This window comes from Kogia breviceps, chromosome 13 (assembly GCF_026419965.1).
Source record: "Kogia breviceps isolate mKogBre1 chromosome 13, mKogBre1 haplotype 1, whole genome shotgun sequence".
NCBI classification, from domain to species: domain Eukaryota; kingdom Metazoa; phylum Chordata; class Mammalia; order Artiodactyla; family Physeteridae; genus Kogia; species Kogia breviceps.
The window spans coordinates 66,617,702-66,636,830 of record NC_081322.1 but is presented as its reverse complement, the minus strand read 5'-3'; the positions used below and the strand labels follow the sequence as shown (position 1 = coordinate 66,636,830).

General features: G+C 41.7%; 1 protein-coding gene across 3 annotated transcripts in view; it reads right to left on the bottom strand.

Moving 5' to 3' along the window:
- The window catches only part of ARFGEF3 (ARFGEF family member 3), a 184,517-nt gene that overhangs the window by 69,281 nt on the left and 96,107 nt on the right, over window positions 1–19,129 (bottom strand). For all 3 annotated transcript variants that reach the window (XM_059083390.2, XM_067010901.1, XM_067010902.1), the window contains 4 exons: window positions 15,314–15,418; window positions 14,088–14,421; window positions 3,897–4,009; window positions 2,236–3,146 (listed from right to left, as the gene is read on the bottom strand). In XM_059083390.2, coding sequence (XP_058939373.1) covers window positions 2,236–3,146; window positions 3,897–4,009; window positions 14,088–14,421; window positions 15,314–15,418 — 1,463 coding nt within the window. The remainder of the gene's footprint in view (window positions 1–2,235; window positions 3,147–3,896; window positions 4,010–14,087; window positions 14,422–15,313; window positions 15,419–19,129) is intronic.

The following is a 19,129-nucleotide window of genomic DNA, read 5'->3' as shown; positions in this document are numbered from 1 at the left end:
AACCACTAGGTAGGTCAGAGAGTTACTGAGCGGTCCAGGATTAGAAGTGCCATATCTCCTCTGGGGCTTGCTGCTACAGTATTGGATCATTCTCATATTAAAAAATGTTCTTCCTTAAATATACCTGGATCAAAGTGTTTTTCTTGTCCTTTTGACAAAGGACAATCTGATCAGCTTCTTAAAGATACCTAGGCTCCCTTTTAACAACACAGCAGTCCCTTCTACCAAGTTCCAGGAACTGGGCTAGAATTTTTTTTGTATTTGTGTGTGATGTGTTATTTGTTAGAAGATCAAAAATGGGGTAGACAAACGTAGGAAGCATCACAACAAACACATGTTCAAGGCTCAGTGGTGGAAGAGCAAGCAGTGATCTTGGCTTTTGACGGTTCCATGTTGGTCCTCAGGGTCAGCCCTTTCTAGTCCTGAGCACAGGCCCAAGGAGGTCCATGCACCTCAATAGCCTGCAGTCAAGAGACCCTTGAATTTCAGGGGAAGGCACAGTTGAGATCACCCTGGGGTCAGGCAATCAATTATTCCTGCGATAAATTTTTTGCACCCATTAATTGCTTTCTTTCTGTAGCACTGTGAGATGATAGAAAATATATACCTTGGTCTCTGCCCCCAGTTCCTGGCACAGAGCTCCTAAAACCCTTGTGGTTTCCTAAGTGATAAGAACACTAGGAGCATCTCTTGCTCTAATATGTGTCTTTGATCTCATCCATGACCCAGGACTCCTAAAACTCTTGTAAATTCCTAAGCAATAAGAACACGAAGAGCATCTTTTGTTTTAATGAGGTGACTCTGGGAGGGCTCCTGGATGACTCCTCGATGGGAGTAAAGAATTTTGGTTCCACCTCCATCACCCCCTCGTCAAGAAAGGGGAGAGGGGCTGAAAATGGAGCTAATAATTGATCATGCCTGCATGAGGAAGCCTCTATAAAATCCCAATAGGAGGGGGTTTGGGAAGATACCAGGTTGCTGGACACATCCACACCGGGAGGGTGACACACCCCAATTCCATGGGGACAGAAGCTCCTGCGCTCAGGACCCTCCCAGACCTCACCCTATGTATCTCTTCATCTGGCCGTTCATCTGTATCCTTTACCATATCCTTTTGTAAACTGGTAAACAAAAGTGAGTGTTTCCCTGAGTTCAGTGAGCTATTCTAGCAAATTAAGCAAACCTAAGGAGGGGGTCATGGGAACCTCTGGTTTATAGCCAGTCCATCAGAAGCACAGGTAACTTGTGTTACCTGGGCTTGGAGCTGGCGTCTGTAGTGGGGGCAGCAGGTAGGTAGCGTCAGAACTGAGTTAAACTGTAGGACACCCAGCTGGTGTCAGAGGCTTGCTTGTTGTTTTGGGGGAAAACTTCCACACATTTGATGACCAGAAGCATCAGAAGTACAGTGTTCTGTGTGACCCATAAAAAAGGGAAGAAACACAATAGGAAAGAACTGGGGTTTTCCCTACATAGAAAGGGAAAAGCTGGGTTCTCCCTTTATGAGTACCTTTCAAGAAAACAATCTTTAAATTAATTACTCCCTGTGTGAAATGCTGTATTCTTTATCTCCTTCCTCCACCAAAATCCTAGGTGACGATCTTCTGCCTTTCAATAAAACTAGTATAACCCTCTGGTATACTTTGGCCAAGATGCCCACAGCACTCCTGTTTAAATTACGGTCTGGGTCACAATGCTGACACTTGACAGACAGGAAGGGTCTGAGATTGGAGAATGTGATGTTGCCATAGTATACTGGAGTATCACACACACACTGTTTGAAGTTCAGGGGAATTCAGAATATATTGGGAGGACAGCCTGCATCTGCTCCAAGACCTCATTTGAAATAATTTACATGTCAATAGACCAAAAGTGCAGTGCTCTGTGATTTTTAGACATCAAGGCATAGAAGCATAGGAAGAATTCAGTATTTTGAGAATCACAGATTGTCATTTTGTTTCAGTCAGTAGCAGCTTTCTGGAATGCTGTTACCTCTTAGCCTTTACTCCGCACCATACAAATTTATCATCCTCACAGCGTATTCCAGCCATCGACTGCTGTGCACTTCAAAGAAACCACCTGTAAGTTACATTCCTTTGTTCTCTTTAAATATAAGAAACCCAAAGATTCATTAAGATGCTCTGAGCACTTCAAACTTCACGCATGCTGGTAATTACCCCTGAAGCAAAATGTTCTGAATATTCTTGTCGACTATGTAGCAAAAAATGATTTACAAACCTGAGCAGAAGGTAGAGGCAAAGTTCTGGAGGGCCGAGTCCACCTCTTCCACGCTGGGAAGGGCCAGGAGGCGCGGCAGGAGGCTCTCTAGGGACTGCGCGAACAGCCGGGCGCTGTGCTGATCGGCTTCCTGGTTCTTCAGTAGTTTGAGAGACAGAGCCGCGGTCCGCAGGGACCTGTGGCCCAGGCAGTCGCGAGGGGTCTGCTCCTCATCAACTAGAGAACAGTTGTCGGACCCAATGTCCGACACGTCAGACCTCCCCGAGTCCTTTTCTGCTGCCATCGAGTACTGATCACAGGAATCAAATTCTGTCCTAGAGAGGTCTTGGTCGTCTACGCTGAAATTGCTCTCACTGTATCTGGATCCGTAGGACCTCATCCTGCAGTCAACGGACAGGAAGTTAGTTATATCGGGGTAGGCAACCATATGGCTCCTTTGAACCACATCCGGCTGGTCCACGGCTTCTGGTTCTGACACTCTACTCAGAGTCTCCCTGCCCTCCTGGACGGCTGGCGACTTGAGGCCATTCTTGGGGTTTTCGGAGGGGTCCTCGGGTGTGGTCTGACCCAACTCTCCCTCCAAAGTGGTTTGACCCGTGTCCGTGGTAACGCTGATGCTGATGTCAGGGCTCCGCTCGTTCCCCGACTCCCAGGGCGTGTGTTCCGAGGACAGGACTCGCCGCTGCCAGCGGAAGTCAGCCTCGTTGATCTCCATGGAGTCCCGGCTCGACTCGGCCCCGTCCTTCAGCTCCTCCAGGCGCAGAAGCAGCAGCTGGGCCTGACTTTCGCTCAAGCCCTTGCCCTGGCTGAGCTCTTCTAAGGCCCCAAGCAAGCTGCAGACGCAGGACACGGCAGCATAGCAGGCTTCGATGCCGCCCTTGATGCACGCCTCGGTCATGCCATCCATGATGCTGAAAGCATTCAAAGGAGAAGACGGCATCAATACACGAGACATAGAAAAATGCTCCAAAATGAATAAGAATTGTTAGACTGGTGAACAGTCTAGTATTCAAAACAGATACTGTAATTTACATGAAATCTGGGCAAAAAAATAAGACGAACAATAAGCGAAACAAACATGCTCAGGCTGGAAAGTGGCCCACCTTGAATCACACTCTTTCAGTTGGCCGGTTTATTTGAGTACAAATAAAGATTGTGGATGGGAATTGATAATCTTCACAAGGACAGGCACAGAATCATCTCACTTTTGTATTATGTTCAGTTTTCCAAAGCAAAAACATTTATAATGGCTATAGGATAATATGGACCTTCCTCTATAAAAGAACTGTATTTCTGAAGAGATGCATGTGACTACAACTATTACAAATCAGATAATATTCCATTTCCTAGAGGGGCTATAGGTAAAGGAATCATATAGCTACAGTATTATAAATCAAAACGTTTTCCCCTAAAATAACCCCAATGAAGAATTTTTGGACATTTTATCTGGTACACTTTTTTCTTGAAGTCAATGAAAATATGGAAAGTTATATAATTATAATAAATTGAGATAAGACTTCTCCTATGGCCTGCAGGTACATTATTAGTCCCATTTCATATAATATAGATTCAAACAATTTCAGGGATTTGGAAACGTTAAGAATATTCAGAGAAGCAGTCTTCACCAATCAATACAGACCCAAAATGAGAACGTATCTTACAGTTTGAGAAGATCCAGATGAGACTTTCTTTTTGAAATTGATCTTTTCTTGGATTCGGGTTCAGTGGAGCTGGGTCCTGCCAAATCACAGAGACGCTGCGGGCTCCCAAGTAGCTTTAAGAATAAGGAAAATAAAATAACAGAAAAGTGAATATCATAAAAAAGCAAAAGAACCCTGAGATCAAATAAACATGTACATTCTCTATTGCATGATACAGTCTAAGGAGAAACACAACTATTTTGAATTCAAATCTTAATAAATCTGACCTAGGTGTTCTTGACTTGGAATGCACATTGGGTTCCTGGTTCCCCAGTTCAGGACTGGCTTAGACAGAGTATCCCCTGAGGGATTGTTTCAAATTTTTTTTATAGCACAGAACCAAAAAGCACCTGCATCTATGTTCTTTAGTAAGACTGGCCTGTAATTTGACTTTCTGATCCTCTCCCTGTCTTATTTTGCTATCAAATTGGCTAGCTTCAAAAACTGGGTTGAGAAACCAGTTCCCTTTCTATTCCCTGGAAAAGTTCATGTATTATTAGAACTAACCCATTCTTTGAATGTTGGTATAACTTGTTTCTAAAGCTGTATGGGGCCACTAATTTTTTTTTTCTTAATGGAAAGATTTTAACTACTGATTCAATTTCTTTAAAGATGATAGGACTACTTAGGTCCTCAATTTCTTCTTGAACCAATTTTTAAAATGTGTTATTTCCTAGGGTTTTATCTATTTTATCTAAGTTTTCAAATTTACTGGCCTAAAGGTGCCTTACTATCTTCCTTAATTTCTTTAATATTTGCAACATCTATGGTTATATGCTTTTTTTCCCCATTCTTATTTCTATTTATTTGTTTTTACCTATTCTAGAATTTTCAATTGCTTTTGCCAGGACTTCTTCAATTTCCTTAGTCTTTTCAGAGTCCTGGTGTTTTTCACTTTATTAATTCACTATATTACATTTGCTTTTTATCACATCAGTACTTACTGCTTTTACGCTTATTTTTCCTCCTTTCTACTTTTTTGAATTTAATCTGCTCTTCTTTTCCAAACTACCTAAGTTGGAGAATTAGAACATTAACTTTAGGCTTTCTGTTTTTTGATGTAAGTCATTGAAACTATAAATATCCTTCCATGCACTGTTTTGGCTGTATCTCACAAGTCTTCATGTATAGAATTTTCATAATTTTTCAGTCCAAACTAATTTTTATTTCCATATGGTAGGCGTCCATACAGAAAATTTCAATTTGAGACTAAGAAAGATTGATTAATTAAGTATATTGAAGCAGACATCCTACTGCTATGTCCATTATTTTCAAAGTGACTTATACTTGCAAGAAAATGTATATCAAGTAGAAAAAGTTACATGTTTTTCTCTTTCCATATTTCTTTCTTCTGCCAGAAATTGGGAACTTCTGCTCTCTTGGAGGCACAAAGATGAAGCTTCCACTTTTTTTCTTTGACATCAAAAAAGGAGTGATAATGCCAGAGGTCAAGGCAGTCTCTCTCTTTCTCTCCCCCTCTCTGCCAGGCCTGCAGCCAAGTGAAGTGGCTACGCCTCTGGGCCTCTAGCTGTCCCATCTCTTGTTAGAAGGACAAGTGCATTTCAGGGCCACAGGAGTGGGAAATCTCACTTTCCCTTGGGATCCCATTACATTCCCTAATCCAACTTTACCAGTAATAAATTAGATGACATATTTTAATTCTCACATTAATCTTGTGTTTATTTTTCAGGTGCTTCAGAACCTGGAGCAAAAGGAGACTGAGTGGTTAGGCTTCTGGAGTACTCTCAACAAATACTTAAAGAAAAGCAAGACATGTTTAACCTCATCTTCTTCCAGTGGAAATGAGGAACGTGGTGTCACGGGCTAGGGTGTCACAGGTCTGATAAAGACTAGGGCTTCCTTCTAAAGCCGAAATGTGGGAGAGAGAAAAGGAAGCAAGGTGTTCTTTTTGATGATGGAATGTTTCGGGGGGGAAAGTAGAAGCAAAACAGAAAATGTACTTTGAAAAGCAAAATGTCCTGTATGCCTTTGATTAATAGGCACAGAACACACATGGTGGAGTGACAAATTAGAGAGAGAGAGAACAGGGAAATAACACACGGGGTGTTCAAACTCCAAAAGGGTAAACAAACATCCTGAGCACCCAGTGGTTTTCTGTGTGTGCATAAGCCCTGCACATTTTGGTTTCTAGGTTACCAACCTTCCCAAACTATTGGAATTGCCACAGTAAGTGGAGGCAATGCTTCTGAGAACAACCTGGCCCACGTGAGTCTGCCATGCTCCACGGGGCAGCATGGCCTGGATGTGATCCCCTGGTGTCAGTTCTAGCCTCGCCCTGCAAACTGACCTTGGGAAGCTAGCAAATCTAGGAAAAGGGGAAACCACAACTAATTTCCTTTGCAGTACTAAAGAAGTTGTTATTGAAAGTACACTGACAACTACACACCTTGTAGGCAAAGTAGTTACTTAGCATTCGGCTACCAAGTGGCTCTACCGTGGGCAAGAATCACTCCAGTGCCTGTCAGCTCTGAGGGGGAAAGAAGGGATGCTGCTGCTTCAAAACACCCTCCTGGCAGATATTCTGTCTTCGGGTTTCTCCGTCATTCAGTTAAAATGTACACTTATTCTCATTCAAGCACTGCAGTGTAGGTACCAGGGGAACACACAAAAACAATGTATACAAAACTATATTTAGGGAGACAAGAAGCTTGTTCCACATTGTACTGTGAAGCAGGCAGTCTGATGAGACATATAATCAATTGCTAAATGGTGGGACGGGATTTACAGAACAGCGAAATCAGTGGCCTGAGGAAGAGCCATAAAGAAAGAGGATTTTAACAGAGAGGCAGCTGTAATTAGAACATCTGGGTTTATGTTTTAGTCATACTGCTCACAAGGACTCTGGGCAAGTAAACCTCTCCTCATGTAGCCTCAGTTTCCCCATCTGGAAAATGGGCATAACACTATATCCCTAAAGGAGTTTGTAAATAAGCTAATATGAAGTGCCAGCAGTGTCTGCCTAGCTTATTGTGATTAGCCACTTAACTGGGTGAAGTGGAAGTATGGCCAATGGGCACAGAACAGGGGGAGCTAGAAGAGAGGCAGGAAGTAGACGCTGAACAAAGCAGGGTCAGTTAGATGGAATGAGGGTCCATCCTGGGAAATGACGGGACATGAGAATGATGCCAGTTCTGGAAACTGGGCAGAGTATTTCAAGCTTGATGGGAGAGGCAATAGGCACCATTCAAGAGTGGAAAATTAGGGCTTCCCTGATGGTGCAGTGGTTGAGAGTCTGCCTGCCGATGCAGGGGACACGGGTTTGTGCCCCGGTCCAGGAGGATCCCACATGCCGCGGAGCGGCTGGGCCCGTGAGCCATGGCTGCTGAGCCTGCGCGTCCGGAGCCTGTGCTCCGCAACGGGAGAGGCCGCAGCAGTGAGAGGCCTGTGTACCGCAAAAAACAACAACAACAAAAACTGGTAAGTAGCAAATATTGCTCAGAGGAATTTGGGGGATTTTTTTGGTGTTACGTACCAAAAACCAGTGTGATTTGACCTTCATGAACAAGTTCACAGGTATAAAAATGTTGAGCACTTTCCTCTTTGGTTGAGAAGAAAGCAGAGGAATCCTTGTTTGAAGTATCTTCAAAATAACTCCAATTACTCCTCAAAACCATGAAGTAGCACACTGGGACAGCTATTCTAAGTTGGATGACTTCTGTCTCATGATGTATAGGAGAAATGAGGCGTAAGAATAAATGGGGAACAGGATCCCTTTTAGCAATCAGAGATGGGTAAAGCTCTTTTGGCGGTAATGTACAACCTGAGTATAAAATCATTTTGAAATCCAATTCTGGAAAAAGTGAAATAACATATACATCTGTGGGGGCCTCCGGAGTCTGGAGAAAAAGCTACAAAGATGAAGTACACCAGCAATGGTATACTGATGCCCTATAATCAAAGTCTACATTTGTGTCAGCACTTAAAAAATTTATAAGAATCTATACACTGATTGGTTCAAGATGGCAGAGAAGAAGGATGTGCTCTCACTCCCTCTTGCGACAACACTGGAATCACAACTAACTGCTGAACAATCATCTACAGGAAGACACTGGAACACACCAAAAATGATACCCCACATCCAAAGACAAAGGAGAAGCCACAGTGAGATGGTAGGAGGCACGCAATCACAATAAAATCAAATCCCATAACTGCTGGGTGGGTGATTCACAAACTGGAGAACAATTACACCACAGAAGTCTACCCACTTGAGTGAAGATTCTGAGCCCCACGAAAGGCTTCCGAACTACGGGGTCTGGCAATGGGAGGAGGAATTCCTAGAGAATCAGACTTTGAAGGCTAGTGGGATTTGACTGTAGGACTTCAACAGGACTGGGGGAAACAGAAACTCCACTCTTGGAGGGCACATACAAAGTAGTGTGTGCACTGAGACCCAGGGGAAGGAGCAGTGACCCCTTAGGAGACTGAACCAGACCTACCTGCTAGTGTTGGAGGGTCTCCTGCAGAGGCAGGGGGTGATGCTGTCCCACCGTGAGGACAAGGACACTGGCAGGAGAAGTTCTGGGAAGTACTCCTTGGCATGAGCCCTCCCAGAGTCTGCCAATAGCCCCACCAAACAGCCCTGGTAGGCTCCAGTGTTGGGTTGCCTCAGGCCAAACAACCAACAGGGAGGGAACCCAGCCCCACGCATCAGCAGTCAAGCCAATTAAAGTTTTACTGAGCTCTGCCCACCAGAGCAACACCCAGCTCTACCCACCACCAGTCCCTCCCATCAGGAAACTTGCACAAGCCTCTTAGACAGCTTCATCCACGAGAGGGCAGACAGCAGAAGCAAGAAGAACTATAATCCTGCAGCCTGTGGAACAAAAAACCACATTCATAGAAAGATAGACAAAATGAAAAGGCAGAGGGCTATGTACCAGATGAAGGAAAAAGATAAAACCCCAGAAAAACAACTAAATGAGGTGGAGATAGGCAACCTTCCATAAAAAGAATTCAGAATAATGATAGTGAAGATGATCCAGAACCTTGGAAAAAGAATGGAGGCAAAGATTGGGAAGATGCAAACATGCGTAACAAAGACCTAGAAGAATTAAAGAACAAACAAACAGAGATGAACAACACAATAACTGAAATGAAAAATATACTAGAAGGAATCAATAGCAGAATAACTGAGGCAGAAGAACAGATAAGGGACCTGGAAGACAGAATGGTGGAATTCACTACTGCGGAACACATTAAAGAAAGAAGAATGAAAAGAAGAGCCTAAGAGATCTCTGGGACAATATTAAACGCAACAACATTTGCATTATAGGGGTCCCAGAAGGAGAAGAAAGGCAGAAAGGACCAGAGAAAATATTTGCAGAGATTATAGTCAAAAACTTCCTTAACATGGGAAAGGAAATAGCCACCCAAGTCCAGGAAGCACAGAGAGTCCCATACAGGAAAAACCCAAGGAGAAATATGCCAAGACACATAGTAATCAAATTGGCAAAAATTAAACACAAAGAAAAATTATTGAAAGCAGCAAGGGAAAAATGACAAGTAACATAGAAGGGAACTCTCATAAGGTTAAAAGCTGGTTTCTCAGCAGAAACTCTACAAACCAGAAGGGAGTGGCATGACATACTTAAAGTGATGAAAGGGAAGAACCTACAACCAAGATTACTCTATCCAGCAAGGATCTCATTCAGATTCAATGGAGAAATCCAAAGCTTTACAGACAAGCAAAAGCTAAGACAATTCAGCACCACCAAACCAGCTCTACAACAAATGCTAAAGGAACTTCTCTAAGTGGGAAACACAAGAGAAGAAAAGGATCTACAAAAACAAACCCAAAACAATTAAGAAAATGGCAATAGGAACAAACATATGGATAATTACTGTAAACGTGAATGGATTAAATGCTCCTACCAGAAGACTCAGGCTTGCTGAATGGATACAAAAACAAGACCCATATATATGCTGTCTACGAGAGACCCACTTCAGACCTAGGGACACATACAGACTGAAAGTGAGGGGATGGAAAAAGAGATTCCATGCAAATGGAAATCAGAAGAAAGCTGGAGTAGCAATACTCATATTAGATAAAAGAGAATTTAAAATAAAGAATGTTACAAGAGACAGGAAAGACACTACATAATGATCAAGGGATCAATCCAAGAAGAAGATATAACCATTATAAATATATATGCACCCAACATAGGAACACCACAATACATAAGGCTAACAGCTATAAAGAAGGAAATCGACAGTAACACAATAACAGTGGGGGACTTTAACACCACACTTACACTAATGGACAGATCTTCCAGACAGAAAATTAATAAGGAAACACAAGCTTTAAATGACACAATAGACCAGATAGATTTAATTGATATTTATAGGACATTCCATCCAAAAACAGCAGATTAAACTTTCTTCTCAGTGTGCACGGAACATTCTCCAGGATGGATCACACCTTGGGTCACAAATGAAGCCTCAGTAAATATAAGAAAATTAAAATCATATCAGGCATCTTTTCTGACCACAACACTGTTTTATTCCACAGGGAAATAAACGTATAACACACAAACACTTGGAGGCTAAACAATACGTTACTAAATAACCAAGAGATCACTGAAGAAATAAAAAAATACTTAGAGACAAATGACAATGAAAACACAATGATCCAAAACCTATGGGATGCAGCAAAAGCAGTTCTAACAGGGAAGTTTATAGCTATACAAGCCTACCTCAAGAAACAAGAAAAATCTCAAATAAACAATCTAACCTTACACCTAAAGGAACTAGAGAAACAACAACAAGCAAACCCAATATTAGGAGAAGGAAAGACATCATAAAGATCAGAGCAGAAATAAATGAAATAGAAACCAAGAAAACAATAGCAAAGATCAATAAAACTAAAAGCTGGTTATTTGAGAAGATAAACAAAATTGATAAACCATTAGCCAGACTCATCAAGAAAAAGAGGGAGAGGACTCAAATCAATAAAATTAGAAATGTAAAAGGAGAAGTTACAACAGACACCGCAGAAATACAAAGCATCCTAAGAGACTACTACAAGCAACTCTATGCCAATAAAACGGACAACCTGGAAGACATGGACAAATTCTTAGAAAGGTATAACCTTCCAAGATCGAACCAGGAAGCAATAGAAAATATGAACAGACCATTCACAAGCATGAAATTGAAACTGTGATTAAAAATCTTCCAACAAACAAAAGTCCAGGACCAGATGGCTTCACAGGTGAATTCTATCAAACATTTGGAGAAGAGCTAACACCCATCCTTCTCAAACTCTTCCAAAAAATTGCGGAGGAAGGAACACCCTCAAACTCATTCTATGAGGCCACCATCACCCTGATACTAAAACCAGACAAAGATACTACAAAAAAAGAAAATTATAGACCAATATCACTGATGAATACAGAGGCAAAAATCCTCAACCTAATACTAGCAAACAGAATCCAAGAACACATTAAAAGGATCATACACTATATCAAGTGGGATTTATGCCATGAATGCAAGGATTCTTCAATATATGGAAATCAATCAATGTGATACACCATATTAACAAATTGAAGCAGAAAAACCATATGATCATCTCAATAGATGCAGAAAAAGCTTTTGACAAAATTGAACACCCATTTATGATAAAAACTCTCCAGAAAGTGGGCACAGAGGGAACCTACCTCAACATAATAAAGGCCATATATGACAAACCCACAGCAAACATCATTCTCAATGGTGAAAACCTGAAAATATTTCCTCTAAGATCAGGAACAAGACAAGGATGTCCACTCTTGCCACTATTATTCAACGTAGTTTTGGAAGTCCTAGCCACGGCAATCAGAGAAGAAAAAGTAATAAAAGGAACACAAATTGGAAAAGCAGAAGTAAAACTGTCACTGTTTGCAGATGACATGCTACTATACATAGAGAATGCTGAAGATGCCACTACAAAACTACTAGAGCTAAACAATGAATTTGGTAAAGTTGTAGGATACAAAATTAATGCACAGAAATCTCTTGCATTCCTATACATTAATGGTGAAAAATCTGAAAAGGAAATTAAGGAAACACTCCCATTCACCACTGCAACAAAAAGAATAAAATACCTAGGAATAAACCTACCTAGGGAGACAAAAGACCTATATGCAGAAAACTATAAGACACTGATGCAAGAAATTAAAGATACAAACAGATGGAGAGATATACCATGTTCTTGGATTGGAAGAATGAATACTGTGAAAATGACTATACTACCTGAAGCAATCTACAGATTCAGTGCAATCCCTATCAAATTATCAATGGCAGTTTTTTACAAACCTAGAACAAAAAAATCTTAAAATTTGTATGGAGACACAAAAGACCCGAAACATCCAAAGCTGTCTTGAGGGAAAAAAGCGGAGGTGGAGGAATCAGACTCCCTGACTTCAGACTATACTACAAAGCTACAGTAATCAAGGCAATATGGTACTGGCACAACAACAGAAATATAGATCAATGCAACAGGATAGAAAACTCAGAGACAAACCCACACACCTATGGTCGACTAATCTATGACAAAGGAGGCAAGGATATGCAATGGAGAAAAGTCATTCTCTTCAATAAGTGGTGCTGGGAAAACTGGACAGCTACATGTAAAAGACTGAAATTAGAACACTCCCTAACACCATACACAAAAATAAGCTCAAAATGGATTAGAGACCTAAATGTAAGACTGGACACTATAAAACTCTTAGAGGGAAACATAGGAAGAACTCTTTGACACAAATCACAGCAAGATCCTTTTTGACCCACATCCTAGAGAAATGGAAATAAAAAGAAAAATAAACAAATGGGACCTAATGAAACTTAAAAGCTTTTGCACAGCAAAAGGAACCATAAACAAGACGAAAAGACAACCCTGAGAATGGGAGAAAATATTTGCAAATGAATCACTGGACAAAGGTTTAATCTCCAAAATATATAAACAGCTCATGCAGCTCAATATTAAAGAAACATACAACCCAATCCAAAAATGGGGAGAAGACCTAAATAGACATTTCTCCAAAGAATAAATACAGATAGCCAAGAAACACATGAAAAACTGCTCAACATCACTAATTATTAGAGAAATGCAAATCAAAAGTACAATGAGGTATTACCTCACACCAGTCAAAATGGGCATCATCAGAAAATCTACAAACAACAAATGCTGGAGAGGGTGTAGAGAAAAGGGAATCCTCTTGCACTGTCGGTGGGAATGTAAATTGATACAGCCAATATGGAGAACAGTATGGATGTTCCTTAAAAAACTAAAAATAGAGTTACCGTATGACCCAGCAATCCCACTACTGGGTATATACCCAGAGAAAACCATAATTCAAAAAAACACATGCACCCCAACGTTCATTGCAGTACTATTTACAATAGCCAGGTCATGGAAGCAGCCTCAATGCCCATCAACAGACGAATGGATAAAGAAGATGTGGTACATAGATACAATGGAATATTACTCAGCCATAAAAAGGAACGAAATTGGGTCATCTGTAGAGACGTGGATGGAGCCAGAGACTGTCATACAGAGTGAAGTAAGTCAGAAAGAGAAAAACAAATATATTAACTCATATATGTGGAACCTAGAAAAATGGTACAGATGAACCCGTTTGCAGGGCAGAGACTGAGACACAGATGTAGAGAACAAACGTATGGACACCATGGGGGGAAAGCAGCGGGGGGTGTGGGTGGTGGTGTGATGAATTGGGCGATTGGGATTGACATGTATACACTGATGTGTACAAATGGATAACTAGTAAGTACCTGCTGTATAAAAAAAATAAATAAAATTCAAAAAAACCCAAAAAGCAAAAAATATATACATCTGCACAGACAGTACCTGAGGGAGCAAAAGGAAAGCTCAGCCTGGGGTCCAGTCAGATGCATGTAGTTAAAATTATCAAATGGCTTTGCTTCAGTGAGCACTTATCAACAGCCCCTTAGCCCAACTCCCAACACATGCGCACACAGCCCCCAGTGCTAAAGATACTCTTTGTTACTGGATACTGTATAGAAGCAATTAAGTTCCAGCAGGCGAATGACAAACATTTTCTAACTACTTCCTTTGTGCAAGACACGGTGCTCAGCCCCTCTTGGCAGAGCTGGTGGCATCCTTCACTGCCTCCCTACCTCTTTCATTATTTTGATGGCTTCCACCCGGTGCTGGGGTGGGGGATAAAGCAGCACGCGGTGATAGAGCGACTGCAGCACGGGCTTCATGGAGTCCACTGACCCCACCAGCCGGACCAGCTCAGCTGCGATGTAATAGATGGTCCGAGCCACGGGCCCACTGAGGGCCGGTGCGGTGGAGGAGCAGCCTGACCCCCGGCCATGGTCAGAAACCCCTGGAGACGCAGAGTCCGATTCGATGCTGGTACTCGTGTTGCAGCTATGAGCAGAGGTGATGGTTTTGTCATGAATTGGATTCCCCAGGATCACGAGGAGAGCAGGGCAAAGATTTTTCCTGAGAAGAGACGAGAAGAAAGAAAAGTTTCCCTACAAGCCAAATGATAAAATACAAATACTATCCTGAGGATAAATACCAGGTGCCTTAAAAATGACAAGTAAGAGTTGGGCTCTTTACTGCTCCTTCTTCTGGCTACCTTCTGCCCCAGCGTTCCCTGACTCTCCATCACTCCTGGGGATATCAACAGAATATTTTGCCTCATAATTCAAGCTCGGGTTAACTACATAAACTATCAAGAGAAGCAGTAGAAATCATCTTAGGTGAGGAAAATGGACTCAAGATGCTAACTGACTTAGTTATGAAGTTTCATTTTACTATAAATAACAAAGTTATTTATACTATTCATTTGAGAAGTTCATTTAAAATTCTGACACATATCATATACATAGCATTTGACTTTCTCCCTGTCAATAAGCGCAGAACCCAGAGCAGCTAGCTGGCTGCCTGAGGGTCCTGTCACTTGTGTGAATCTCTGACTATGATTAAGAGACTAGTATTCAGGTTGAGATGGAGAAAGTACCAGAGTAAGGCTGAAAATAAGGTCCAATTTTGGTGAAGGTGAATTGCCTCACCTGTGCAACTCTCTGGTGCCTTTATATGATTTAGAACGTAGGCTCTCATGATCCTATGATGTAAACAAAATGCAAGAGGGCCTCGGGAGGCATAGTTTGTTACAATAATTATCACTTTCTCTCCCCTTTCTCTCTGTAGCTTGGTCTGGGGCATATAAGCAAAGCGATCTCCTTACTTTCCCTCTAATACATTTACACATAGATGAAATGACCAGTGAGGCATGGATGCCCTGGGAAGGGACCCGCAGACCCAGCTAGAGGGAGCGAGCCCCCCAGGTTGGTGTGGAACAGGGCTCAGCATCAGGATGAGCACTCACCAGATGAGGTCCGTGAAGCCTCTGTGCAGCTGCATGGAGGAGGAGGAGCTGCTGAGCATGGACAGAACGCACTCCAGGTACAGAAGCTGCAGCTGCTGACTGTCACTGCAGAGGAACAGAACCAACATACAAATGCACACAAAGTAAAGGTAAAATTAAAGAGGTGACGTGTGGAAAACACTTGGGAAAATGTTAGGTATCACAGGGTGTTAATTTTGGGGTAGGGGGCATTGGTAGTGTTATGGGTTGACTCGTGCCCCCCCACCTTTCATATGCTGAGGTCCTAACCCCTGGCACCTCAGAAATGGTTTTATTTGGAGTTGGGACCTTACACAGGTAACCAAGTTAAAGTGAAGTTACTAGGGTAGATCCTAATCCAATACGACTGGTGTCCTTATAAAACAGGGACACAGAGATACATATGGAAGGAAGACAGTGTGAAGAGACACACGGAGAAGATGGTCGTCTACAAGCCAAAGAGCGAGGCCTCCCAGCCCTGAGAAGGAACCAACTCTCCTGACATCATGATCTCCAATCTCCAGCCTCCAGAAGCGCAAGACAACACATTTATTTTGTTAAAGCTGCTTGGTTTGTGGTACTTTGTTATGGTGGCCCCAACTAACTAATACAGTTAGGACGATTTTTCTGTAATAAACTTTACTTTTTAGAACAGTTTTAGATTTACAGAAAAACTGAATATGGTATGGAAAGTGACCATATTTTACCCAGCCCTGCACGTGGCTTATCCTGCTAAAGATGTTATTTATTTATTTATTTATTTATTTATTTATTATTTATTTATTTTTTTGCGGTACGCAGGCCTCTCACCGCTGTGGCCTCTCCCGTTGCAGAGCACAGGCTCAGCGGCCATGACTCACGGGCCCAGCCGCTCCGCGGCACGTGGGATCCTCCCAGACCGGGGCACGAACCCGCGTCCCCTGCATCAGCAGGCGGACTCCCAACCACTGCGCCACCAGGGAAGCCCCATAAAGATGTTATTAACATCTTACCATTAATGAACAAATTAACAGCTACCATTAATGAACAAATATTGATATATTGATTAAAGTCCACAGTTTATTCCAGAAATATTAATTTTTAATATGTTTCATATGTTTTATTGTACCATGATACCTTTTAGATGATTAATGCTTTACTAACTTGCATTTGGCTTTTCTTCTTTATTTTTTTTGAAAGCAGCATGGTTTTTCAACAGATGAATTATTTTTCTCATAATTATTACTATGGGGTTCCTCAATAGGACCAGATTAAAAAAAAACAGATAAGTTTATGGGATGTACATTTTTATACCTGGATTAAGTTTTCTGCCTAATCCACCAGAAAGTATTAAAATCCAGGTGGGTGGTCTTTCTGACCAATCACTTGACTCATAATTAAGAAAAATAATTATTAAATGCCCTTATTGAAAAATGTCTCTTTACCTTTCAAACTGTCAGTCGAACATCACAAAACTAAAATAACTATAAACAATAAAGAGTCTCAGTTTCTGAAATCACTGGAAATGAACCCAGAGAAAAGCTACAAGCAGTCAAGTTCCCCATGAGTACATATCAGCAAAGCGTGCTGCAGCAATACGGCAACCCCAAGGCATCAGACTTGGTGAGAGAGAGAGCTCATTGCCAAGGAAACTGGCCTGGGAGTCTCCTTGGAGACTGAATGCGGCAGCTTTTCTGTGGGCTGCTGCAGTCTGGAAAAATGAGTACTCGTGGCCTGGCACGCATCATGTCATTAGAGGCGCACCTTCCATGCATGGCCCTCAGTAGATACACGTATGTGTGTGCACAGTGTGTCCATTTCATATTTGTCTGACTAGAGACAGACGAATCTGTGAGACGCACAGGGCAGAGAGGAGCCTAGAAACTAGCCAACTCTTTCAACACACACTAGGGCACATCTGCCTACTCAGGAGACTGTGAGTCACCTTGTCTGGCCTTTTTTTTGAACAGGTTGAGCAACTACTGGTCTCACTCTCTGCTCGTCGCTGGATTTCCTCCCAGGCCCATGATCCATAGAGAACAACTCTCGCGGGTAGACCAGTAGTCCGTGAAGGAGCAGCAGGGCAGCCCTGGCAGGGTTACTGTGACAGCAACCTGGCAGCACATCCTTGATTACTGGAGTTCTTAAAATTTTGTTTCGCTTTGAACTATTTTGATTTTGCCTCCCTTAGAAACAGATTCAAATTTAGTTTAGAAAAAGGAGAGAGGGAGTTAATTGCATAAGGAGGGGAATGGAATTAGAATACACAATGTGAAGGCTCAGCCTCACCTCATTGATTCCAAGATGTCTCAGTATAGATTCCTCTCTGACATTCTGTACTGAGAAGAGAGGGAAGTGGGGAGAGGGTGGTGGGAAACCAATGGGCAGAGAATGAAAAAATATCTTTCTAATCCCGATTATCCTTCCAAAACTTCTTGGATTTAAACAGCATCATGTAACTCAACTTGCCTAATATAGAGCTCTATTAATACCGCATCTCCGAGGCATGTGAGTTAACCTGTGTGCCTGAATGCATTTTCTGATTTCTCCTGAGAGACTGAATATATCATGAGTACATACCCCTGCAGAGCTAAAGACCTGTGAGGTATATCGGCATTGATTTGGGGAATGGATATTGGGTGGGAAGTAATGACCATGGTGTAATTTCAGAGGAAGAGCCTACTTAGAAGGTAGGAGAGGTGTCAAGTTTAGCCAATGGAGATAAAAGGAGTTAAAGTAATAAAATCAGAAGAAACTATATAGATGTGGAAATTTAAGGAGAATTAACAGAACCACCAGAGCGAGAGCAGCCAAGGGCATGGCATTATCTGACCAGGGGGTGTTAAACGTCTCCCAGTGAAGCTGCACTAAGCCTGCTGCACCCCAGCTTCTGCAGTAATAGAACCCCCATCTTAGGGCAATGGAACCATGATGGGAAAGGCCATAACCAAACAAGGAGAAGAGTCTCCAGAGGCAGAATTATGATAAGGAAATTGCTTTGAAAAATCAAGCAAGACTATGAGAATCCTATAAAAATCATTAAGCTCTATAACAATATGCCTAAAGCCATCTTTGATCCATGTCCAATGAGAAATCCTAGAAAACCATATGCATGTCACGAGTTATTTTTTTTCCATTTAAAGCCTATCCCTGAATCATATGGTTTAGAAAGGTCTTCATGTTTTCAGTGACTGATAGAAATGTATGACCTTTAGTTTCTAATACACATATGTGAGCATTTGTAATGTACGTTTGTGCATTGTATTTTCCTGACAACCTTCAGTCAAATTTCTAATGTAAGAAACTCAGTGTTCCTAAATGCATCACAAACTAGAATTAGCACTGATAATTCTGAAAGCAAACAAGCTATTTTAGAGCTAATATTTATTATGTGCTGTGCAGTAAAAAAGAATTCCACTTATACCAGTACTTCCTAGAAGATATAGATATGAGTGTCTTTAATAATAATTATACAATAAGCATAACTCTGGACTGTTTAAGGTAAGCCAAGTTATATGGTTGCCCTACAGGTAGGGGTCCCTGTAGGTGACATTAGAGCCATCCAGGTTTTAAAGAACCATGAACTAAATGAACCCCAGATGCCAGGCAGGTCCTTACTAGACTTTGCTAAAGGCTCTTTCTGGACCAATGAAGAATGGTATCATTTATAGACCTACAGACTTGTTCTAACTTCTCCTGATGGCTATTTTTAAATTATTAATGGCATAATTACCATGAACTATTATTAGCACTTTTGTAGCACTTAAAAATTTTAGATTTTTCCCTTAGCAAACTACTCAGAAAAAAAGAGTTTAATTT